The 27221-nt window shown below is 32.2% G+C and overlaps 1 protein-coding gene and 1 non-coding gene across 2 annotated transcripts in view; both read right to left on the reverse strand.

Annotated features, from left to right (window-relative positions):
• The window catches only part of LOC149421181 (trypsin-like), a 35336-nt gene extending 18833 nt beyond the window's left edge, over window positions 1-16503 (reverse strand). Inside the window, exons 1-2 of the mRNA XM_089635396.1 lie at window positions 16418-16503; window positions 15390-15570 (exon numbers count right to left, since the gene is read on the reverse strand). Coding sequence (XP_089491522.1) covers window positions 15390-15570; window positions 16418-16466 — 230 coding nt within the window. The 5' untranslated portion in view covers window positions 16467-16503. The remainder of the gene's footprint in view (window positions 1-15389; window positions 15571-16417) is intronic.
• Window positions 7659-7820, reverse strand: LOC149421182 (U1 spliceosomal RNA). Its single transcript, XR_016302644.1, has one exon. It is a non-coding gene; the product is annotated as a U1 spliceosomal RNA (small nuclear RNA).
• Window positions 16504-27221: the final 10718 nt, after the last annotated feature.

Raw genomic sequence — 27221 nt, forward strand, 5'->3', positions numbered from 1 at the left:
ATTATATATTAATTAATAATAGATGAAGTATGAAATTTTCCTGGAGACCACACACATCGGGAAAAGTGGAGAAAAGATGAAAGAAAGGGTAAAGAACGGAGATAAAGAATAATCAAAGTGGAGAAAAGTGATACAATTCAAATTTATCCGTGAAATAAATAAATACGACTTGGAAAATAACTAGTTAAAGAGTTATGAGAAATGACATAAGAATAAAGAAGAAAATTGTGCAAGAAAACGTCGCGGATAAAAGAAAATCCAAAAGATAAGGAAAAATTCAAATCTGCGGCATTAAGAGAGAAAGTACTGGTGAAAATGGAAAAGCTCATATAGGTGACAATAAAATTGAGTAGAATTTAGATAAATCGAAATTCTAAACTGCATAGTAGGGATTTCAACATGGATTTAGGTATTTTTCACACGAGATGCGTAAAATTGAGATGTATATATATATTATTGAGGACGGACCTATCGCAAATTGAGAAAAAAAAGGAACACAAAATCATGAGAATTTAACTACATTTTGTATGAACACAGGACAAAGGAAGCTTGGGCGATTAACACAGACTTACCCGATTCGGACCCTATCGACTTAGATTTGTGAGATAAAAACTAACTACCGCCCAGAGCCGGAAAGCAGAACATCTTATGGGAGCACATTCGATATTGATGGAAGGAGTGTTTGGATTTACGAGTTGATAGGAGATAGAATTAAGCATCAAGAGACATTCAGATACGTCTTTTGGAACCTGAGAGGGGTATAAAAGATGGAACTCATCAGTCAGGAGGGCAGTCGCGCCGAGGGTTTGAAAAGTCGTTACATGGCAGTACTACGTCTATTGGTAAAATTCTAGTGAAATAATCTAAGTGTTAAATTCTGAACAAGTCCCTAGACTTAGAAAGTTTTGTAAAAAGTCTTAAATTCAGTTTCTAAATTCTGAAAACCCCACCAGTGAAGTTTTGTTAAATCAGTTTAATTTGGTTAAACAGTGAAAATAAATATAATTTAAACTCAGTGCTTAAAAGTGTTAAGTGAAGTGCAAAAAGTGAATTGTGAATTAATTAAAAATTTAAAAATAATTATTTCATTCAAAGTGAAAACATTCAAATTAAATTTAAGAGTTTGTTATCGTTAATCTAAAGTGAACGTGATCGCGTATTGATATTTAAAAATAGATTATAATTTAACGTCAATTTGGTTAAAAAATAATAATAATAGTAATAAATACTTCATCTTAGGTTAAAAGAAACACAAAAACAAAAAAAAAGGATTCGATAATAATAAACGTTTAAATCTTTGTTCTAAAATTAACAGTTAGAAAAAAATTTAATTTATTAATAGTCGAGTAAATTAAAAGTTTGCACAATTTGGAATAAATTTTCTTATCAATTTAGATAAAAAGAAATTTAGAATTAATAAATTGTTCAATTAAAATCCATCGTGCGTATAGCGACAGTGTTAAAAGTGTTTGTCGTTTTAACCGGAATTTTAATCATCAGTCTATCATTTCGAAAAAAGAATTTGAAGCAGCTATCATTCAAAGGCCTAAACTAGAAAAGTGTTATTAAATCAACGGGTTTTCTGAATTAGGATTTCGTTCGGAAGAAAAATTAAATATCAGCTAATTTATACGATTCAAGCGAGAATAAAATATTAAATAGGAATAAATCGTCGAAAAGATTTATTTTGAAATTAGTTGAAAAATACAATTAATTAGGTAGGATTTCTTCACCAAGGTTGTTGTGTACACCCGACCGGAAATACCTTGACGTGGGTGAGTTTTCCTTTTATAAATAATTTTCAGGTCCCAGGAGACACAGAAGGGCTGTGAAGTGGAAGTATATCAATTGAATATTAAATTAAAACAACAAAACAAAGAATTACACATTAATATATGTATATTGTATATTTGTATATATATTTATAAATATAAAATAAAATATTGTATATAAAGAATATATATATGAGTAATGTAATTATATATATGTATTTTATTTATTAATCGAAGCATCGAAATGGTAGTGATTTTAATACCTACTCATGGACATATCTATATTATTGAAAAAGAAAATATGTATTTATTAATATTCCAGACTATGTAGAATCATATATTTTATATTTATTTATTAATATATGTACTCTTTTTTTAACATATTTTGACAATAGAGATATGTGTACTTAAATATATATTTATATTATTTATTCTTCATTTAACCTAGTAAATTTACTAAATTCGGAAAATGAAATAAATAGTTTAACTTCAATAAAAGATTTAAAAATATTTAAATAAATAGTGCGCAATAAAAGTAAAGAGGCACAAATGACTTCTAAGGAATTTTAAAATAAACAAATCTCACATTTAGGTTAGTGTGTCAGGAGATGTTTATATTATTTGTTTACAAAACAAAGGATCACTGGAGAATTGGGTCAACCGCATAGTTTGAAAACGACCTTGGCCATAATTAGTTAGTCACAAAGGATTTTATTAATTACCCGAAACAGCTGGAAGATGCGTGTTCTCAAATACTTATCAATCACAAACGACAATTGGAAAATCACGGATTAGCCAGATTTATATCAAAAAATTACATGAAACATTTGAATACCATAATTAGTTAGTCGCATAGATTTTTATTAATTACCTGAAACAGCTGGAAGCTGCGTGCTTACAAATACTTATCATTCACAATCGACAATTGAAAAATCACGGGTTAGCCAGATTTATATCGAATAATTATACGAAACATTTGAATTTTATTGATTGGGTGCTCATACAAAACCCCATCAGTTGCCTGAGATATTTGAGGGTCGAGTACTCTCTAATGTGGCAATCAACCACTTGAAACAATTGGAAAATCACGGGATAGGATGAACAAAAATTAATGTTGAACCCTGGAGGTAAAATTTAAAACAAATACAGTTCATCAATAGGAGGCAGTGGTCGCTCCTACAACAAGACCATTAACCAAACCAAATAGAGATGACGATTCTCTTAAATAAAAACGTCAAAACCAAACAAACAAAAGCTTGGAGTTCGATAGCTCTCCAAAACAAACTATCAAATATGACCTTATTCTACTAGTATTTATTAGTATCACCTTATTAGTACGTATATATTCGGTTACCAGACCTAGAGCTTCGCAGAGTTCTCGGCGCGAGATCCGAGCTCGGGATGCGAGGTAGATAGCCTCGTATTGCGAGTTATAAACCTTTCCCAAACTGTATGTATACATATATTTATTCGTATGTACTGTTTACTGGAGAATGCGGACCTGCATACAGCTTGCATTTTAGGTCTTATAGGCCACTATCGCATTTTCTCTTAAACGTGGAATGAGGATTCACGACCCGTAAGTCCACACCAACCGTGAGTATATGATTGTATATAGGACGAAACCGGTTCGCCCTAAGTAAATTGTAGTCCAAGGAGGGGTCGGAATTTGGGGGTATCGAGACCCGAGGGGAAACTTGAAGGCTGCACATGATGACGTGGAAGGCTTTTTGGGACGAGATAACTTAGGTATCAATCAAAGAGCCGTGTCAAAGGATTGTGCAAATTTCTTGTTGACTCACGATCATCTCGTTTACTTGCAGGAGGATTTGGAGCCAAATTATGCCAGCAAATGGGCTATTCCGAGTTCGTCAAATATGCAATTAACTAATTACATTAACCTACTAAATCAATCTTTACATGTACCTTATAGCAGCAGAATCATAAAGGAGTGGCGCCCCACAGACACAAGAGTTTACCAAAATCAAATTTACTAACAATTAACCATTTGAGTTATATCAAATTACCTGTCCAAATAAACATGTATAATATCTTTTAGCAGCGTTTAACTACGATTTTGTTAGGGTGCAGGGAATCAGAATAATTACAATAGGAAAGTTAGCTCATTCAGGGAATTCATTTAAGTCTAGGTTTGCAAAGGAAAAACCAATTAAATTGTGAAACTCAACACCTCGATCAGAACCAAGGGGGTTACCACAAAATGAAGGTAATTAAAATCCTATATCATAAATCAAAAAATTACACAACGTTTGATGGAATTTAATTACAATATAAATACGAAAATTATTTGCGTTCAAGTTCGTAAATAACGTATTAATTAGTTGAGTACATATGTCTATGAAGATATATAGTACAAGAGAGCTTTAAGTAGCTTTCTGTAGATATCAAAGAAAAGGGTCCAATTTTCATGGAGGCTTATGTGTTGTAGGGGAGGAATTTTCCATCCCTGCGAACACATATGCAAAGCCTTAGAGAAAAAATTAAATATCGGTCATAGCCAAGAGAGAAGAAAATTTTATATTGTTTTAAACAAAAAAAAAAAAAAGAAATATTTAAAATTACTCTCACACCCAAAAAGGTGAAACATTACAAGATTTCAAACTGTTTTTTCGAAAGAACTTGGTAGAAAAATTTGTGACCTTGCCATTGAACGGGACTCCCTTTTTTACGGCTTAACAAAAGAAAGTCTACAGCAATTTGCTTATGAGGTGGCGGTACAAAACAAAGACCGCATCCATTTACATGTGAGAAGGCTGGGGGATCATGGCTTAACGAATTTATGAAAAGGCATCACCAACTAACTTACAGGACACCGGAACCCACAGCTTTAGATCGTTGTTCTGCTTTTAATCGCACGCAGGTGACATCTATAATATGGATGAGACTGGTGTTAAGACTAGTGCCTCTAAACCTCCTCGAGTAATTTCTACAAAAGGCAAAACACAAGTAGGCGTTGTAGCAACAGCAGAAAAGGGGCTACTTACCACAATGAATTGTGCTTGCAGTGCAACTGGTCGCTTCATTCCACCTTTCTTTATATTTGGACACAAGAAGAGAATGAATAAACGTCTTTTGGATGGAGCTCTCAATGGCTCTCAAGCTTGGTGTTCTGATTCGGGCTGGATAACTAATGACACCTTTAACTAGAGATGGGCGAAGCGGCTCAGTTGAAGGAGCCGCTTCACTAGGTCCCGTTCACTTAAAAGATCCGCTTCAGTGAACCGGCTCGATTGAGCCGGTCCCCCCCCCCCCCATTTTTCATTTTTCTTTTATAGAAGTTGTATTTAAAATATTTTTAGGTTTTTACGATTTTTCATCTCAGTGTAAAAGGTTGCGTCTGACAAAGATCCCTCCGGAAAAATGAGCTGTAAAGATAAATGCTTTAAAGCTCATTTCTCAGGACAGCGCTTTATCAGATCGGACCTTGTTATCGTGAGGAAACATTCCGACATTTTTGCTTCTTTAGGCGATTGAACGAATTAAGTAGGCTGAGTGCAATTATATTGTTTATGGTCGCATGTATTTTCACAACCTTGAGAAATCGCAAAAAATGGTATTTGGTGACTGGTATATTTCGAAGAAAATATTTTTGCCTAGGAACATCGATCTAATAGCCCAGCTACACTACTCGCGAAGTTGATCGAAGTTGACCGAATACGATAGTGTGGGCACGAACTTCGCTTCGCTTCGGGCATCTTCGAACTTTAATCCATTTAAAATTAATTGTGTCCTAAATGAATGTAATAATAATATAAAAAAATGTGTTGTGAAACAAAATACTTCGGTGTGAGAATAATAGTTAAAGGTCGTTCTAAGTGCTCATTACCAACATTATTTAGATATCAATGATTAGCTGAAAATAAACCATAAACATAATATAACTCGTCCTTGTTCCTGTTATAATAAACTAAATAAGTGCCGACACAACAACTAAAATGTAATGCAAGCGGGAATACCAATATTATTATGTCGTATCAATCCGGTCAGTACGTCAGTAGTGACCCGCGAGCCGTGAGATCCGTTGAACGATGTATGCGATCTTCGTTTGCGAACGGGTGAGTCGGCTCTTCGGGTCTGGCGGGTCACCTGCTCACCGGCTCACCGTTCGCGAACGAGTGAAGCGGGTCACCGGGTCACCTGCTCACCGGCTCACCGGCTCATCGTTCGCGAACGAGTAAAGCGGGTCACCGGCTCACCGTTCCCGAACGGGTGAGTCACTACTGATCCGCGAACGAGTGAGCGGCTGATTTGGGAACCGGATCTTACGGATCCGTGTAAAGATCCGGTTCACTGAGCCGACTCGTTCGCGAACGACTCACTTCTACCTTTAACAACTGGCTTCAAATATTTATTGAGAAAACAAGACCAACAGCAGATAGAGCAGTTTAATTAATTTCAGATAATCATGTTACTCATCAAAACCTAGAAACTTTAAATTTTGCTCGAGAAAAACATATAATCATGGTCAGTATTCCCCCCCACACAAGCCACAATCTGCAACCATTGGACGTCTCGGTTTACCGTTCATTCAAAGTGGCTTTTGAGCAAGACCTGACACTTTTCAAAATAATCATCCTGGAAGAAGAGTAAATCAGTTTGATATAGCTAGGCTAGTATGCATCGCCTATGAAAAAAGTGCTACTGTGCAAAATGCCACTAGTGGGTTCAGAAAGGCTGGCATCTTCCCATATAATAGACATTTGTTTATAGATTTAGATTTTGCACCGGCCACTGTTTATGAAAACGCTCCAGTAATTGAAGGCGAACAAAATTCCATTGTGACTGATGAGGGAAACAAAAATACCGACACAAATGATTCAGCAATTGATAGCCAATCTCACGTCAACGTCAATATTGCAGACAATATTACCAATGAAACATCTACTTTCCATGATGGTTATGAAAAAATACAGGATGAAGAAGTGCAACTTAATTTTGATAATACACAGAATACGATGTCAGAAGAAACGAGTTCAGGTGTTATTGATAAGAGTTTGGAACAACCATCCACCTCGTACTTAGTTTCTCCAATTAAAATACTTCTATCACCAAAAGTTACTCCTACAATAAAGAAACGAAAATTGATATGTCAAAAATCAGAAATCCTAACTAGTTCTCCATTCAAAGAAACTATTGAAAAAAATACGGAGCTGAAAGCGAAACCAAAATTAGTCCTTAATCCGGTCATCAATGGCAAGAAAAACAAAGGAAAGGGCAAAGGAAAGGGTAAAGGAAAGGAGAAAAGGACAGGAAAAGATGAGAACATACTACAACATCCGCAGCAGTCAACACAAGACGATGTGTTGTGTGTATTATGTGGAGAAGCATATGTGGAACCGCCCACAGAGGACTGGGTACAGTGTCCAGAGTGTTGTGGTTAGGCACATGAACTATGTTCAGACATAGAAAACGGTTGTCTTTTATGTGTCAATTGTAAAATGCAAGGATATCCTATTCATTCCACCTTGCCCTTATAAGCTTTCCATCCTGCCCTCAGGGTTAGGGCAAGATGGAATTATTCCTGTTTTTCAAGAGTCTTAACAGATTTTATACTCAGTTTTAATTATTTTTAATAACGCAATTTTATAAGCATGTAAGATCTCTATGAAGACTTATTAAAATAAAGGATTAATATTATGTTGTTCTAATTTTTTTTACATCTTAAAGTTAAGCCTTCCATCCTGCCCTCCCTTCCCCTACAGTTTACAATTACTTATTTGTGATCAATCCTAAGGTCGGTATTAAATACTTTTGAGTATTTTGTCACCGGTATTTTTACCAGGTATTTCTTTGTAGCTGTACTCATTGTCCCCAGTAAGCAGTAATGAAAAATACTCATAGGACCCACCTTCTGTATATTTAAGGACGGGACAGCGCGTACGCAGTCCCGACTACCAAAAATTATGCGCCCGAGTTATCCGCATTAGGGATAATCGCAAGGGTCAGCCCAACCGGAGTGCAATGGAAGAGCCTCGCCCTGGGGGTACCGCCTTAGTGATCACGGTGTCCCCTACGCCAGGTAAGTATACTGAAATGGGGGGACCCTGTCATTCTATACAATTGCGGGTAGCATAAGTCTACGAACCGTGTGCTAAAGTGGTGACATCTCTGTACATTCACACTAACGAAGGGCATACTTAAATGTAGAGATCTAGTCCCAAAACATAGCTGGAGCCGTGTTCAGCATTATTTCTAAATGATTGTATCTCACTTAATAATTTATGGGTCTAGCCCAATAAGTACGCGCTCTGTATCGCCATCCTGTTTGAATTTCGTTATTTTATTTTATTTAGTTTTACATCCAGCTGGGCTTTTACATGGTTTTTAAACTAATAGTGAGATATATAAAATTATATATACAAAGTTTTTAAAGCATGTCATAACGTTAAACTGATAAACAGAATACGAAACAACTTTATATATACAATCAAATATGTAAAAGTAACATAAAATAATACAAAAACCAGAAAAATGCTACATATTAGACAAATCACTAAAACTACATTATCAACGCTACTATAATTTGTAGGATTCAACAAAGTGCTGGTATAGATTACGCTTATTTATATAAATGGAGTCAGTAAATATAGCATCAATAGTTCCCCCAAACTTGTTGCCCACTTCATGAATCCTATTGGTTAGTGAGTGTGTATGAATTGCAGAAGAATGTTACATTTTATCTTGTGTTCTTAGTCGGCACATGGAATTTAATAGTGGCGACGATAGCAGGTCTGTCAATTCAGTCAGTGTATCACAACCAGGTCTGACATAATTCTCCTGCTAGACAGCGTTATTAGGTGCAATTAATTCGTCAAAATCTACTAATAAATGTATTTAATTGGAATTTTAAGCTTAAAATATGCATTAGAGGGTTCACGTATAATATAAGGACTTCAAATCAAATTGAGTTCTGCAAAGGAAGCCAAGCATCTTAAAAGCCATATCAGTTAACTTAATTACAACAAAAACAAGTGCTATATTTAACTGGATGGGACATCTAACTCTTCAGTTATCTGAAGCAAAGGGAAAAATAGTCGAACCAACATTTGGATACGGCAAAGTAGCTGAAAACCAAAATAAAACATTGGAAAGTGATTACAAATTAATAGTTTCATCGAACAATGCTGACGAATCTTCAGAAAATATACAAAATAAAATCAGGAAGAAAATTAACTTAAGTAAGATTGGTGCAAAAGTGATTGGTGTTAATGCGATATCTAAAAATAGAATACTTATAAAATGTTCGACAAAGTACGATGCGGAAAAAATGAGTAAAGCTATTGGAGACGAGTTCAAAGACATCAGCGCTACAGAAATTAAAAAGAAAAGACCAACTATAATACTTAAGGGCATTGCTAATGACTATAATAAGGATGATATAATACAAGATATAATCGAACAGAATGAAGATATCAAGGATGTGATGATAGATAAACCAGAAATTGAGATGACGTTAAAAAAGATCTTGAAAAACAAATATAATGACACATCTAATTACATAATAGAAGTTAGTACTGAAATAAGAAGAAGGCTAGTATATACCGGTAAAATCTATGTGGGATACCAGAGAATACAAGTAGAGGATGCCCATCCTCTAGTGCAATGCTATCACTGCCTGGGCTTTGGACATACTTCTGTCAGGTGTCTTCATAAAGAAAAGGACAAACCATTGTGTACACACTGTGCTGGTGATCATTCCTACAAAGATTGTGCTAACAAAGATAAAGAACCTAAATGTAAAAATTGTGATAAAAAAATAAAAAAATGAACTGGAATATTGACATCAGGCATTCTGCAAACGATAAAACGAAATGTGTTGTGTATAAAAAAATGAGCTTTTTAGCAAAAGAAAAAATAGAATATTGACTAGAAATAAGATTAAACCTGTCTCAAAATAGATTTAGTGTTATTACATTTTATTACATAAATATCGTTATAAAAATTATAAAAAATCACAAATTAACTAACAAAAATAACATTATTATATTACATTATTTTTTTAATAGTAATATCATAACGTCACCTTCAAAAACATTTTTTTGTTTACTTAAACATGCATTTTTTCACTGTGTACTATATTTCACATTCATAATTATAAAAACAGCTTTTAAATTTTTTTTTAAATATGAAAAATATTCTGAAATAACACTAGATGTGAACATACAGTTTATTTTATATTTATTAAGCCTTTATCAAAAATTACTTGTACCAATTAGCTTCAAATACAATCACTTTTATTTTGTTAAATATTTAACATTAAATTCTTCAATTTATACTCAAAATATGTCTGTTAAACAAAACAAGAAAACAATTAATTACCATCACGAATTAAATGGCGCAGAATAATTTTTCTTATATAGATAATGATAATGAAATAGAAAGTAGTACAGTAAATAATTTAGAAGATTGGATAAAAAAACAAAACATAGATTCGTCTGATGATCTTGTTTGTATTCAATTAAATATTAGATCTATACAAAAATATTGGGATGTATTGCATATATATTTAATTAATTGTTTGAAGCATATTGACATTCTGATGCTATGTGAAACATCTGTACAAAATGAAAGTATGTGTATTTACAATATGCCTGGATATAATGCATATAACTACTGCAGAACTGATAAGTCAGGAGGAGGAATTATATTGTATATAAGAAACAAATTTGAATTTAGACTAAAAACATTAAAATCAATACATTTTGAAAATATATCAGGAAAGCTCATACTCCAGGACAAAACTAAAGTCAATATAATAGCTATCTATAGACCTCCTAATTTCAGTAAATCTTCATTTCTGACGGAATTATCATCATATCTTGAGACAATTAATAGTAAGGAAAATATTATCTTACTTGGAGATATAAATCTTAATTTGCTTGATGAACAAGATAATATTGTAACTTCGTATGAAAACTTACTTACTAACCATTATTTAACTAAATGCATCAATGTAGTAACCAGAGAAGCTGTATCAAATGGACAAATTACTCGCACGTGTATTGACCATATATTTGCCAAATTTAGAGGCAAGAAAATAACAGCTTGCGTCAGTGAAAATAATATTGCCGATCATTTTATCACTGCTATTAATATAAAATGTCATAAACGTCAGGTAGACTTTGCAAATAAGTATATTCAAATCATCTCACAAAAGGATATTGATAGACATATCAGAGATTATAACTGGAGTAAACTTATAGAGGATAAGGATTGTATTTCATTATATGAAAAAATAAAATCTTTATTTAATAAATTTTACAAGAGTAGTTCTAAAACGATAGTGCAAAACCCGAAAACACGACCTTATGCAATAAATGAATGGGTAAGCAGTGAATTATTATGTCAAATAAATAAAAGGGATAAACAATATAAAAAAATGGAAAAGTACACCAACAAACAAAACATATGAAACAGAATACAAAAAATCACGAAACCTTGTCAATAAACTTATAAATAAAGATAAAACTAACTACTATAATAATAAATTTAAAAACTGTTTTAATGATACAAAAAAAACCTGGGATGTGATAAATAATATTTTAGGACGTAAACCCAAAAACGATTGTGATGAAACAATAACACGATATATGTTAAAAGATAGAACTGAGGATTCTGTGTCAAATGATTTTGTGAATTACTTCTCGGATAGCATCAGCAACATGTTACATAAATGCATCACAAAGCTACTAATATTGTACTGGAAGAACTGCCTCACAGTTTATTTATACCAAGAGCTACTATAACTGATATTGAAAACATTGTTAAAAAAATGAAAAACTCTAAAAGCACAGGTATTGACAATATAAGAATGTTTGATTTAAAAATAAATATAAAAACTCTTGGGCCAATAATTACTCATTTAATCAATATGATAATAAAGCAAGCAAAAATTCCACAAGAATTTAAATGTAGCATTACTAGACCAATATTTAAAGGTGGAAAACACATTGAACTGGGAAATTATAGGCCTATTAGTATACTACCTGCGTTAGAAAAAATTCTCGAAAAATTTTTATCAAATAAATTAAATAATTACATTGAAAAATTCGCTATCATATATCCAAATCAATATGGCTTTCAAAGAAAAAAAAATACTGAAAAATTACTGCAAGATTTTTCCAATTACATAAATAATCAATTAAATAATAAATTACATGTTATTGTGTTATTTATCGATAACTCTAAAGCTTTTGACACAATTAACTCTAAAAAACTGCTAGAAACCTTAGAAAAAATTGGAATAAGAGGAAATGTGTTAAATTTATTTAAAGATTATCTTAGAAATAGAAAAATATGTACCAAAATAAATAATACTTTTAGTAAAACAAAGAATGTATCTGCAGGAGTTCCACAAGGTTCCATATTGGGACCTGCACTATATATAATTTATGTAACTATAATGAAAAAACTTTTCTCTTCTGTTAAACATTTTGTATTTGCAGATGATACGGCATTGGTCATATCACATAAAGATCTAAAAATTGCAATTGAACTCATGCAAATTGACTTTAATCAACTTTGTAAATGGTCACATGATGCAGGACTATTAATAAATGCTAAAAAAACCAAAGTTATGCATATAAGATCACCTAATGCCAGATTTCAATTTAATCCTAATATTATTTCTCATAGTTTTAATTGCATCCATAAAAATATCCCGACTAATTGTAAATGTGAAAGCTTAGAATTAGTTACAGAATATGTCTATCTTGGTGTTACAGTAGATTGCTTTTTCAAATGGGACAAACATATTAAAAAAACCTGTAAAAGACTCAGATCAATTGCTGGCAGAATGTACACATTAAATTTTTTCCTATCAATTGAAACACTTAAAATAATTTATATGTCAATGGCAGAATCTATTATAAGATATGGATTAACCATATGGGGAAATACTAGTATAACCAATCTGAAACAAGTCCAAGTTGTACAAAACGCAATTGTAAAATTACTAGTCGTCCCTAATATTTTTAAACAGAGACATAATACACCGTTGCTGTTTCAGAGTGCCAAAATTTTACCTGTTAAGGCTATACTATGGCAAAAAATCATAATTCAGTATATATTTACCCCGCAGCATAAAGAAAAATTAGAACATAAATACAGTACTAGATTCACGCGAAATGACGGGTTAATAGTTCCGAAATTTAATAATAAATACGGACAGAGAACGTTTGAATACAACATACCGAAGATATTTAATTTATTACCTGACACTATAAAGCAATGTAAATCTATGAATAAGGTTAAATATATGGTGAAAAATTGGCTATCGGAAAAAAAATATTTATTTTAATATGTATGAAATATTGTATGAAAAAATTGTTAATTCTGTAGATATAAGATGTAAATTATAACTTTAAAAAATGTATTTGAAACTAACTTTAAGCACCTGTTGACAAGCCAATTCAATCGGCTTAGCAGGACTTGTTTTTTGATATTATGTATTAACTATTTATTCAATAAAAAAAAAATAAAAAAATAAAAAAAGTTATATCGTTAATGTGCGCAATGAATGTAAAGTTTTCATAGAATATTACACCCAACTCACGAATTTGTGACCCTGGTATTAATTTAAAATTATCTTATTTATGTACATATACGACATAATAATAAGTTTTGGAAAATCGTATGAATTGACATTTCAAAAATAAAGCTTTTTGGTTGATCTAAGTTAGTCTGGCAAATTTGGCAATAGTATACATTTCGTATTACATTCCATATTTTTATGTCGGCAGCAAATAGTAGGTAATACATCTTTTGATTGGTCAATTGGTGACAATTGGTGGTCAACCATATGGTCATTGATGAATATAATGAAAAATATTAGGCCTAGGTGGGAACCTTGAGGAACTCCACTTGTGCCCTCAAATATTGATTGCGCAGATTTAGTCTTTTCGCTAAGCACCCTATTACTTAGGTTACTAACAACCCAAATCAATAAATAACCTTTGATGCCCAACAATACACAATTCTTTATTTCTCGTTGCATTTCTTGGGTTCTTCTTTATTCTATGACTGAAAGTTACTACTAACAACGAATATTGAATGAGGTTGTATTATACTCGTAATATTCATTGTATTATTTTATTAATAAGTTCAGAAGATATTACCTCGGCAATAAGACAATATGACAGAATACCAGGTAATCCGAAAAAAAAATCTCCTATAAAATTGGAAATCCAGAAACAAGAGTAACATTTTTGTTGTTTGTTTTTGGGGTGTTATGCCGTGTTGCGCTAACTCCTTCTTTAGCCGACGTTTCGGACAGCGTTGCAGTGTCCATCATCAGGGCAGATCCGGTAGATCCGAAGATAAAAAGAGTAACATTATTAGCAAACAAGAAGTTTATTTCAAACCGTGACAACGATATTCCTAGGAGAATCATTATCTCCCTTTTTTAAGGAACTACTTTTGAAAACCAAAATAATGGGAAAAGAATTAAAATATTAATATATTTATTTTAAAAACCTATCCGATCCATTCTGATGAAAACAGATGATGGCAAAAAAGCATGACCTCAGTAGAATATTATAGAAGTCGAATAGTAAAAGGCACCGAAAATATTTACAAAATAAAAATGGATATTGATTTATAACAAAAAAAGAATTAAATGAAAATACAGAACCTAATTTAATTATTAAAGATTCGTTAACTTGGAAATATTTCTTTACTTAGAAGTTAAAATAAAAAAAAAAAATTGTGTAAAACGTCCGTCTCAGGCTAACACAGATAATTTCCTTGAATCACTGAACGCACTGCTTGACTCTACATACATACAAAATTAAGAAGTCTTTTTATGTGGGGACATAAATATTAATACTTTGGATTTAAGTAATATAGTATAAAATACATCTCACTTTTGGCTTTTCATGGTTAAGCCAATCGTAATTTCACCTAAACGAGTACCATTTCAAGCTGAATCGATAATATTATGAAAATCTAAATTTGAACTATAGGGAACTGTCTTCACTAGTAATATAACAGATCATGGCGCAATATTGCTGAGATTTATGAACTTTAGATTAAATAAAAAAGCCAATGATAATGAAAAAATAAAAACCGTAACAGATAACAATCAAGGTAAAATTAAATGAGGAATCATTAAACTCAGTCCTGTCGTCACAAAATATTAATTCAGCTGATAAAACAATTTTTTAAATTGTAAAAAAATATGCGATATAGTTTTTTTTCTCATCCTTCTCCTAAATTAATTTCAAAATATAAAGCATTTTTATTCTTCTATATTTCATCTATGTTCTTTTAAATTAATAGCAAAATATTTTATTTCGCATGGTCACCCTACATATTTACTACTTTGTTGAAAAAGGTTCCTTCAGCTTAGTAGGTACCCACTATTCATGCATTAATATTGTTCTATTTGTGATATTTTTGGTATTTTATGTTAAGTGAGGTTAATAATTAAAATGTAAACATTATTCTGTATTTAAATGTACCCACATTAACTAATTAAGCTTTACCGATAGTTAAACATCTTGTATCATATTCGTGACAGCTACGTTACCGTGTATCATAAATGATACAGCAGCATCCAGCAGGTTAGTATGAAATCATAATATAACGTCTTTTTACCTAATATACCAGGCGGGGACTGCTACGAGATCGTCCCTTATAAGTGCTCCAGAAGTCTCATAGTAATAGTTTTTCACGTCATCCCCTCCAACATTGTTGTACAGAATGATAGCATGCCAAGGAGCTTCGTCTATCGTCACGTAATCTCCTCCCAATATCTTCTGCGTACGTCCTTCTGCACCTTCAAAATCATTAATAAAAACTCTTATAAATTATTAATAGGTACATCATTTTCATGCTTGCGAGAAACATTCACTGGGCATAGGACATTAACATTTTAACTAATTCTTAACACTTTTTTAGAATTATATTTATAAGCCAACCTACCCACCCCTCTCCCAATGTGCTATTTGCTAAAATCAGAGTCTTAGATATTCGCCAACTATTCACTAAGATAAGCTTATCCTACATACGTAAAAATAACCAGCTGGTGGCTCCACAACATCAAGTACACACCCACTTTTCAGCAAACCTGAGATGCGAGGTCCCAAAAACTAGAACCACATTCGCTCAACGACAATTCTGTTTCATCGCCCCTAAAATATACAACGCATTGAGCACAGATACAAAATCAACTAATTAGATATCCCTTCTTACTATAGGTGTTCAACGCTGGCGAATTTCAAAGGGGCGAGAATTCTTTAAAGAATTTCTAAAGTCTTTCAAAAAACTATTTCAAAAAATTAAAATTAAAAAAATGTATCTTCACCTTTATATTATTAATAAAATCATGAAATTATTCAAAAATTTAAACAAAATAAACACACATATCATATTTAGAATTATTAATTAATATATTTTCAAATACAATTATTTTCTAGTATATTACAGGTAATATTTGACTGAATTATTCTTCAACAATCAGTTCTAATTTTGAATAATTCACGCAGGAATAACTAACGCACGTCATCACAGACAACCCAAATTATTATGATTGATGATGGATTAATGATTGAGCAGAAAAAACAATAATATAAAGAAATCGACGGAGACCTACACCATTTTAATGACAGTGTAAGTCAACTTACCCAAGCCAGAAATGGCAACACACGCACAAAATATTAATTTAAAAAACATTTTGATTATATTTTATTATTCAGGTAGTACTGTAAATCTCACTGAATTATAAAATTGTAAGACAAGTATTATATAGTAGCTAAATCAGGAAATATCGAAGATAGCTTATCTGTAATTTTATGCAATCTTTGTCATTTAAGGCGACATACTAAGACTCTAATAACGGGTGCTTGCTTGACGCTAACATTTTAATTATTTATGATGAACGTGTTACTAAAATCACACATTTTTGTAAAAGGATCCCTACGGATGAAAGTTATTTATATTTAAGATTAATAAAAACTAGACCTTAGCATTAAAACATTTTATGTAAAATGGTTTTAAAAATTTATAAAACGTTTTTCATCTACAAAATCAGTCGCAAGCACCTGATTTTATTTTTTTAGAAGATGAATTAGAAATTTTCCGAGGGATTTCCCTAGAATCATTTGAGATTTTAGTAATACGTTCAGCAGAAAAGTTAATGCGGTAAGCTTGAAAAATTTGTGTTCAAATATGTCCTTGATCGATTGTTTAATCATTAAAATAAATTGACTTTAATATTTTATATAATTTTATACAAATTTTTTAACATCGTATAAATCTTAAATATTTTGTGAACGTGTTTGTGTAGTATAGGGATTAAATTTAAATTTATATTTTGAATATCAGGTAACAATATTCCCTATAAGAATATAATAAAATTGTTCGAGTCTGAAGTTTTGATCTGAATAGAGATGGCAAAAAAATCGAATGCGACTCATAGAATTAACGTGCCACAGAACTCGTTTAAAATCGAATACGACTGATAGAATTAACGTGCCACAGAACTCGTTTAAAATCGAATACGACTCATAGAATTAACGTGCCACAGAACTCGTTTAAAATCGAATACGACTCATAGAATTAACGTGCCACAGAACTCGTTTAAAATCGAATACGACTCATAGAATTAACGTGCCACAGAACTCGTTTAAAATCGAATACGACTCATAGAATTAACGTGCCACAGAACTCGTTTAAAATCGAATATGACTGATAGAATTAACGTACCACAGAACTCGTTTAAAATCGAATATGACTTATAGAATTAGCGTCCCACAAAAATTGTTTCAAATTTACACATTGATAATAGGTATGCGTTGTTTATATCTCAAGATTTCCTGTCAGACATGAAAAATAATGCCTCAATAATATAGATAAAGCGGTACACGTATTAATAATCTAGGTAAAATTGATATTAAATAATCATTCAACTTAATCAATCAACATTTTTTATCATTACAATAGTCATTTTTGATTAAATGCATGAACGTTTTCCGGAGTTTATTTTATTTATTTGTGTGACAGAATGAGGAATGGAAAATAAGATACGGAAGAGGAGGTGTTAAGAAGTACCTGGCCATTAAGATCTATATTGTGAGAACAGCTATTCAAAGAACGTTTCTGTGGGATAAAAAAAATGCCAGCTTGACTTCAGCAGTATTAGAGTGAGAAGGCAACAGTCAAAAAGTTATAAACAGTATCGTGATCGCTCGATCTATTTCGAAACCTGGGCCGGCCCTACGCGGGCGAAATTGGTCAATTAGCCAAATTGGCGCCGAATTGCCATGGCATACGTGACACCTAACAGTCCCAACACATCGCCGTTGAAACTATTTTTAATAAAACGGTGTTACACAAAAATACAAATCATCCGTATATTATTGATTACAGTGATCATCTACCTATGCGTCTATTAGCTTTGACAAGACAAGAGACAAAATTTTATTCGCGCCAGGCGTTGTTTGAATTAGGACCGGCCCTGTTCGAACCCGGAACAGACGTTAGCTCTGGAAATATCCATTCTTATTTGTACCGTATAGTTAAATAAATTTGTCGTTTACAGAAGACTATTCATTAATTCAATACTCTATCCTTTAACTCTATAGTTTCGATCCTGAATGATAATCTCTAACGGAGGCTATTCAAAAATACTTAAATTGTATGTGCGAAAAATATATAATTACATATACATAGTGTACTTAAGTACCTACAAAAATAAGAATTCTCGGAATTTACCTGGTTTCTAATTGTATGTTTTTGGCTTTAAATAAATTCAGAAAGTAATCAGACCGAAATCACAAATTGCCCCAATCCATGGTGCGACAGATGCACTAACTCCAACAGACCTCTAGAATTGTATTCCCAAAAAATAAAATAAAATTGTACAGCTGACCACAATTCCAGACTTAGGTACTTTGTACGACATTTATCTTCAAAAATACAAGTATTTTTTGTAATTTTTCGAAGACAATTTCTTCTGAAAGCTTATCACTTTGTGATGGCATTATTTATTATATTAAAACACAAATAACTTTGTTTACATCATTTTAATATTATTTATATATGTAAACATAATAATAATCTTCAAAAATACAAGTATTTTTTGTAATTTTTCGAAGACAATTTCTTCTGAAAGCTTATCACTTTGTGATGGCATTATTTATTATATTAAAACACAAATAACTTCGCTTACATCATTTTAATATTATTTATATATGTAAACAAAGTTTTTTTTTAAATACAAACAATACAAGCTTCGCTTGTTGGTCTTTCTGACTCTTGGTAACTCCGGTTCAATGAACTCTAGAACTTTAAAAGTGTCATTTTCGAAATTGAAAATGATTTTTACATGTCTGACTGACTAGTACCTATCTAAAATTTGAAAATAATAATTTTTTATTTTAAATGTGTATTTACTTTGTTTAAATTTTTGAAGGATGCCATGATTTTTACTAGACTTTGATTTAGCATCTTTCAGTAGAGATGTTCAAGATTGGTTGATGCCACTCGCTTTAAAGATATCTTCTTCTCTGGGAGGAATTTTATGAAGAACTTTTTCAGGATTGAATGGATAAATTTCTGATGCTCTTAACCCACAAATTCTAAAGTTTAATTTTGACTCCAAATTTTTAAAGTGGTTTTAGGAAAATGACTACTTTGAAGTACTCTCCTATATCTCATCTTCTAAAGATTAATAAATTATTTTCGCCAAGCGATTTTCAACGGTCGATCCTGAACCGTGCTTTTAAAAGATAAATCACATTTTTCAATTGCACCTCTTATGTAATTTTCGACTCTCAGACATGACCTTATTATGAAATATTTTATAAATACTTTCACCTTCACAAATCCTTCTATTATAATATCCCATGGGTCTGCGCTAATAAAACATAAAAGGCAATCCTGTGCCCAAACGATGAGTATTAATAGTCCGCAATAATCCTGCTGGCTTTTGATTCAGCTCTCCGGGAAACACTTATTTTAATGCTGCCGATTCATTATTTGAGTGGAACAGGTAAAACGCTGTTCCATAAATATGATTTCTATTATTCCAGGAATCTATTCTTCCTCCCTCGTAATCCCAGTGCAATAAAAGAGGTAAACTCTAAAACCAACAATTGAGGACAATGAATTGAGAAGGGTGCAAGTACCGAAGTAAGATGGTACTTTTAAATTTATAAAAGCTAGACCAATGTTTAAATGATCCATCGTTTGTTCTAATTTAGACAACTAGTTAAGAAAACGTGCGCATATTTTAAATTAAAATAATTTTATTTACTTTGCCAAGAAGTGTAGATACTTTGTATTAGGCTTTAAGGAATCGGATCGCATCATCAAGTATGTTAAAGCCTTAAAGCGTTTAAAAAAGAAATAGTGTGATCGACGAAGGTAAGCATTGGAAAGCACGACAAAAAGCTTTGTCATTCAAAAGCATTCGAAATATATTTTATGGTGATATAGGCATCATTTAACCCCTCTAGCCAAAATATGCTTTATAGTGATATAGTCATCATTTAACCACCAAAGCCTCTATATTTTGCAACATATATTTCTGCTGTCAAAAAATTCGTATCTCGCGGGAAATATGTTCGCATTACATTCGTTTCCAGATAAATTCGCTGTTTTGAACATATGTGTCAATTGGTATCAAAACTGGTCAACTCCACTTTAGGTGAATTTTCAGGAAACACCAAAACAAGTGCTGGATTTGACTATTTTTCATACAACAGCAGCTTTTTAAACCGGTTTCTCTTACAAAATATGCGGATATGACTGCTTTTGAAAAATAAGAACTGTTCTTTTGTTAATAATGAACACAGTTCAATACTTAGTTTATTTTTTTTAAATTTTGGATCTGACCAGTTTTGATACCAAACAACTCATATTTAAAAATAAAATACTGTTTTTGAAAACAAATGAAAGACTTTTTTACATTTTATTATTACTAATCGACATGTACAATTTAAAATATTTTAATTTTGAACGCAAAATTTTATTAAAAGTTGATAATGATAAAGTCGCTTACCGATGTTTTTATAGTGACAACTGTTATTATCGCTTTATACAAAACTAAAAGAAACATACTTAACTAGAAAAAGTTATTATAAAAAAAAACTTTAAACTTTAACTCCTTAAAAAATCTCCCCAACAAAACAAGCACTGGTCCTGATGATATTCCAGAAATATTACTGAAGGAATGTAAATTTACTATATCTAAGCCAATTTGTTTGTTATATAACTTGTCAATATCATCTGCCACTTTTCCAGACTCCTAGAAAATTTCTTATATCAGACCTATTTTCAAATCAGGCAATAAGTAAGTATCCCATATTCCTAAAATATTTGAGTCAATAATCACGAAGAAAATCACACCTATCTTTAAAAATGTACTGATCGAGGAACAGCATGGATTTAGATCTGCTAAATCTACTACTACTAACTTACTATACTTTACCAATTCCATCGTCAATGGCCTAGAAGATAACTCACAAATCGATGTTCTATATACCGACTTCTCTAAAGCTTTTGACAAAGTAAACCACTCAATCCTTATGGCCAAACTATATGCTATCGGTATTAGAAACCCCTTGCTATCATTCTTTAATTCTTATTTAAGCAATAGAAAACAAAGAGTTAAATTAAACAACTTTGTATCTACTATTATTGAAGTAACGTCCGGCGTACCTCAAGGAGCACATCTAGCACCGCTTCTTTTTAACTTGTTTATAAACGACATTATTAGTATTTTTTTTCATACACGCTTTTGGATTTTTGCGGACGATAATAAGATTCTAAAGATAATAAAAAATCACGATGACTGCCTTCTTTTCCAATCGAATATCGACTCTTTCAATGATTCGTGTAAAATTAATTGTTTGAAACTAAATGTCGATAAATGCAAAATTATTTCCTTCTATAGATCAAAAAAAACCGATTGTCTTCGAATACAAACTTAATAATATTTGCTTAACAACTGTTACATCTATTAAAGACCTTGGTGTCTCTCTTGATAGCAAGCTTTCTTTTCGGAATCACATAACGGCAATCGTTAATAAATCCCTCAAACTACTTGGATTCATCACTAGAATCACTTCGGACTTCAAAAACGTAAACACCCTTAGAACTCTTTACTGCTCCTTGGTTCGCCCCCATCTTGAATATGCTTGTGTTATTTGGTCTCCTTTTTATGCTGTCCACATTCGACGCATTGAATCTGTTCAACATCGGTTCTTAAGAGGGATTGCTAGGAGGCTAGGTTTAGAAAAAGGCAAATACTCATATGATGAAATTGAACTAACTCTAAACCTCTCTCCTTTGGAAGTCCGTCTGGAAAGAAATGACCTCATTTGCTTCTTCAAAATTATAAATGGTATTATTGATTCACCTACTCTACTGCAACTCATTCCCTTCAATATCCCCTCGCAAAGACTCAGAAATAATGAACTGCTCTTCCTCAACCATCATTCGTCAAATTATGGATATTATTCACCATTGTCCAGAATGTGTAGACTGGTCAACTCAAGTCAAAACCTTAACTTTTTTGGGATAAGTCTGAATGATTTTTGCCAGTCGCTAAATATTATAAGTGTCCTGTGGTCCTGACCCACGGCGTATTCTTGACTTGATTCGACTTGTCACTTTATTTTCTTATATTATATCTACCATATGTCTTTGCTTTCATGTACCTTTGTCTACTCCTGTATTTTTCTTTTTACTTTATTTGTGTTATTATTTTGTAATTTGGACGATGTCCGTTAGTAAATAAATTGTTATTAAGGGTGATCTTGGTCATACACAATTTAAATTATTTTCTTATAAACAAATACAGAAAATGAGAAAATATATAATTATATAACATAAAAATAACATAAAGAAACCTAGCATAAACATAACATAACATATCATAAAAGGTACAAGGCTGGTAAGAGTAGGGAGTTAAAAAATTATAAAAATAGGAACTTATGTACAATAATAGTGGGTAGTAAATTGTCGTCTCGTAAATAAACTGTTTTATAATTCGAATAATAATATAATCGGATACATAAAAGAAAAACTTTTAAATGCTAAATATTGTTTCACAGAATTATTTAAAATATTTTAGTAGTGTTCACTGTAAATGAAAATACAAAGCGTGTTGTTCTCTCTTTCTAACACTATTTAAATTATATATCTCACCTCAATACAAAATGAGATAGCAAGACTTTTATGAGTCCGAATCAGACCGGGAGAAAGAAAAGGAGAAGTACCGTTCCCGTTTTCGAAAATCTGCTGCATCTCCTATATTATTCAAGTAAGCCGTACTTCAACTAGAGATGGCTTACTTTGACTACGGTTTTGTTAATTTTTTTTCAAATGCAAAATAGCCGCGTTTACTTGGACCTGCCTGAAGAAAGTTTGAGAAAATAATTGTCCTTGAGATTGTTATGAAAAGTTTTGTTCATTTGGACAAATTGAATAATTCCTTAAAAAATACATGTTATATAAAATATATGTTTTATAAATAATAAGGTATATATTTGAGTACTTACATGATTTCAGAGGGATTTGTTCTTTTTTAATGATTAAATAAGCGTAAAATAGGAATTTACTTTGTATTACTGTATACTGTTCACAAAATTTCTGGTAATTAACTTTGTTGGACTCGAAGTCTACTGTTCACAGAACTACTGGTAATTAACATTTTTTGGACTCGAAGTCTACTGTTGACAGAACTACTGGTAATTAACTTTAAAATATCATAAAACTGAACTAAAAAGAAACCTACTAAAGGTTCCTACTATGGTTAAGCTGTGAGATTCTTGCAGAACTTGATTTAATTCGTATATTATATAATATATAGAATATTATTGATTACAGTGAACTATGCGTCTACTGGTTTTAAAAAGAGGCGCCAATATTTTACTTGCGCCAGGCGCCGTTTGGCTCAGGGCCGGCCCTGACTTGAAATAGTGTACTTATATTTGTACTATTTATTTTTGTTATATACCCTTGAACCCTCTTCGGTTAATCCCGTATTTATACTGCTTATATAGGAGACCTACCCCAGCTAACTGAAGCTGCTATACTTATAAGTTTATTGTTTGGGACGGGAATAATAGATGGATTATTTTGTTTGACTTCAAATCAAGATATTATATTTTCACTTAAGTAGTAAGAATATTAGGGTAAACATTTAAGTGAATACACGTGTTCTTATTTTGTGTAGGAAGGGTTAAGGTCATGCGAAATGTAAATAAGGGGAAGCAGAGGATATTGATAAGGCAATAAATAAAAAAATCGATATACGCATGGCAACCCTGGAGGTATTGTCTATAATTTGACATTCCAAAACGTCCAAATGGCAGTTGTGTAAAAATATTAATAATTAAACTATTTTGAATTGAAATACCAACCTTAATATGCAATAGCACTCCTCATTACATTAAAAATGGAGTTAACCAGTGAACGAGGTCTTTATTCACAACTTGTTATGCGAACAAATTTCCTATATCCAAGCCCGAACCAATGTAGCGAACGAACGGATTCAACTCGCCGCATATACGACTTCTCTCAATTCTAAGAGCTTAATTAGTTCAACTCCATTCATTAATAAGCCAGTTATTTTGCATAACGAAAAGATGTATATTGACAGTTAACCGAAGATTATCTAATACAATCGTTGACAGGGTTCGCAAATATCGACAACTGACCATAGATGACGTATTTAGTTATTTTTATGTATAATATCGTATGATAGACCTCCTGAATAATTTTAAAGGGGTATCAATCCTCAGCATTGGAACGTGAGGTCTTGATTTGAAGCATAGGCACCAAGGATCTTGATTCTAAGTATTGTTATACAAGAATCTTGATTCTAAGTATTGTTACACAAGGAACTTGATTCTAAGTATTGTTACACAAGGAACTTGATTCTAAGTATTGTTACACAAGGAACTTGATTCTAAGTATTGTTACACAAGGAACTTGATTCTAAGTATTGTTACACAAGGAATTTGATTCTAAGCATGAGCACGTAGGGTCTTAGCACGCAGGGATTTCGATTCTAGGAGGTTCTCAGCAATAGCACAGGGGCTCAGGGTTCTCAGTAATGGTACGCTTGGGTCCAGATTCTCAACATAATATACTTAAGGATTCAAATTGACCTCTAAAGCGACCAGCTATCCATATTTTCATAACCAACATTCCACCGTCTTGTAGGCATCTTCTTTAGACTAGGGACGGGTTGTTTCGGAGAATTTGAACAATTCATCAAATTTCAACGTTCATTTTCCAGTTCTGTGAAAGATTTTTTCAAGTTCTGTTTTAATTTTAGTTTTGTCAAGCAACTAGCCTATAATGATATAATAACAGAACTTGAATAGGACTTTCACAGAACCCAGAAATGAACGTTGAAATTTGATGAATTGTTCAAATTCTCCGAAACAACCCGTCCTAAGTCAAATACAAATGACATATTGTAAAACACTATCACAACATATCAATAAGATTTCTAGGCTATTAATTGTGTAAGTAAACCGGAGATTTGACATGTTATCCATTATTCCACCGAGCCCCCCCTCCCCGCAGTTAAGTGCAACTTGCAATAAATGCCGGAGCATCGTAAATCAATCCTCCGTGAAATACCCCTCGGAGCGAGGGGATGAATCGATATTGCATTATTTAATGGTTCCAGCACATCTCTAGGCAGGAAGAAAAATCGACCACGAGTGGCAAATTGTTGCCGACTCATTTGCCGGGGCGGCCCTTGATGGGTGACGGCGCGAAAACACATTTAGTTTTGTACGAATTGGAGACCGTAGATGAAGCCATATGTAGACACGTGATTGTGCTCAATGATGCAGGAGTTCGATCATTGAGGTAGGTATCTACCTACATCGATTATGAAGTGATCAGGTACCTACTTCAATTCTCCCGGTATATAGATACTTACTTGTTCGAGGTTGGTAGATACTACAATTGTGGGGAACTCACACACCACCTCCATCTTTATTAATACAGGACGTGCTGTAGAAAAGAACTGACAAAAAGAGACTTGTTTTCGGATTTTTTACTGGTTGCACATGCTGTAGAAACTGAACTTACCGAAAGAGATCTGTTTTTGGACTTTTATACTTGTTGCACATGCTGTAGAAACAGAACTGACAGAAAAATATCTATTTTCGGACTTTTATACTGGTTGCAAATGCTGTTGAAACTGAACTGAAAGAAAGATACCTGTTTTCGGACTTTTGCATTAGGTTTAGCAGGGATTGGTACCAATCCCTGTTACTAACCTATACCAACTATTAAAGAAATCTATGACTGAATTGCATAAGGAATCGAGTACCACTGTAGATTATTGGCATCAAAAGTAGTGTAAATTAAAAAAAAATCTGGTTCGTTATAAACCGTCTGCGAACTAACGGCAAGTAGTCGGAGGGTTCTATTCCTATATTTGATAAGTTTATTTTGCTAACCCGATAACTGGAGGAAAGATCGGTCAAAGGGTGATATCTATCTTTCAGGGTGAGTTAATTAGTATTTTTTTTCAATTAGCTAAGGATCATGCAAATTCATGAACCACGTTAATGTTTGCTTATAATTAAATTATGCATTCAAAAAATTTTTAAATGTAGGTTTACTATATTATCTACATTTATCTACATTTTAGTAGCTTAAAAGTTATAACAAACCATTGAATATTATAGTGTTATCAATAAATGCTAATTAATAATTTATTCTCTTGTGTTCAATTCGAAGAATTCAGTTAACACGGTTCCCAGGGGTACCTATTACCTACATATACATGTTTTATTAGTATTGATTGAATTTAAATGCTACCACCTTTCAGCACATTGCAAAACAATTATTGTTGTTCTTTGAGAGAATTAACGCATATTTGAAATATTGTTCGTCTATCTTTGACTTTGTTTGTTGTCAACTTGAAGTCTTAGATTAAGATAAAATACAAATAACTTTTTAAAGAATTAAGCGGAAAAAACCTCTAACAACTTACAAAACCACTTGCGCCATTAGCGGAAAACGTTCAAGATGCTGTGATACAAGAAGAAGAGTCATTCGCCATTCTCAACAAAGCCGGACCACATCTCTTCACCTTGTTTGCTAACTTGAGCATCGTTCAGCCTTAATCTTAATTATTAAATTTCAAAAATACCATTTCCGACTGTGTATCGTTCTGTAACTCTTGTTTAATGAACTCGCTTTGAATTTAAATGTCATTTTCAAAATTGGAACTGTTGTATAAAATCTAAGAAGTATCTACAAAATTGGAACTGATGATAGCGATAAACCTATAAAGTACCTACTTACACGTAATAAATTTACCAGATTTTTTTTGCATAAATTTCTTTATTGCTTTGTTTCATTGTTATGAATTGTATGTTTTTATGCTTATTTTTTTGTTTACCAGAAAATTATTTAATTTAAAAAAATGTTACATACAAAATCGGA

Source organism: Hesperophylax consimilis, chromosome 9 (genome assembly GCF_061612785.1).
Source record: "Hesperophylax consimilis isolate HC1 chromosome 9, BYU_Hcon_1.0, whole genome shotgun sequence".
NCBI lineage: Eukaryota > Metazoa > Arthropoda > Insecta > Trichoptera > Limnephilidae > Hesperophylax > Hesperophylax consimilis.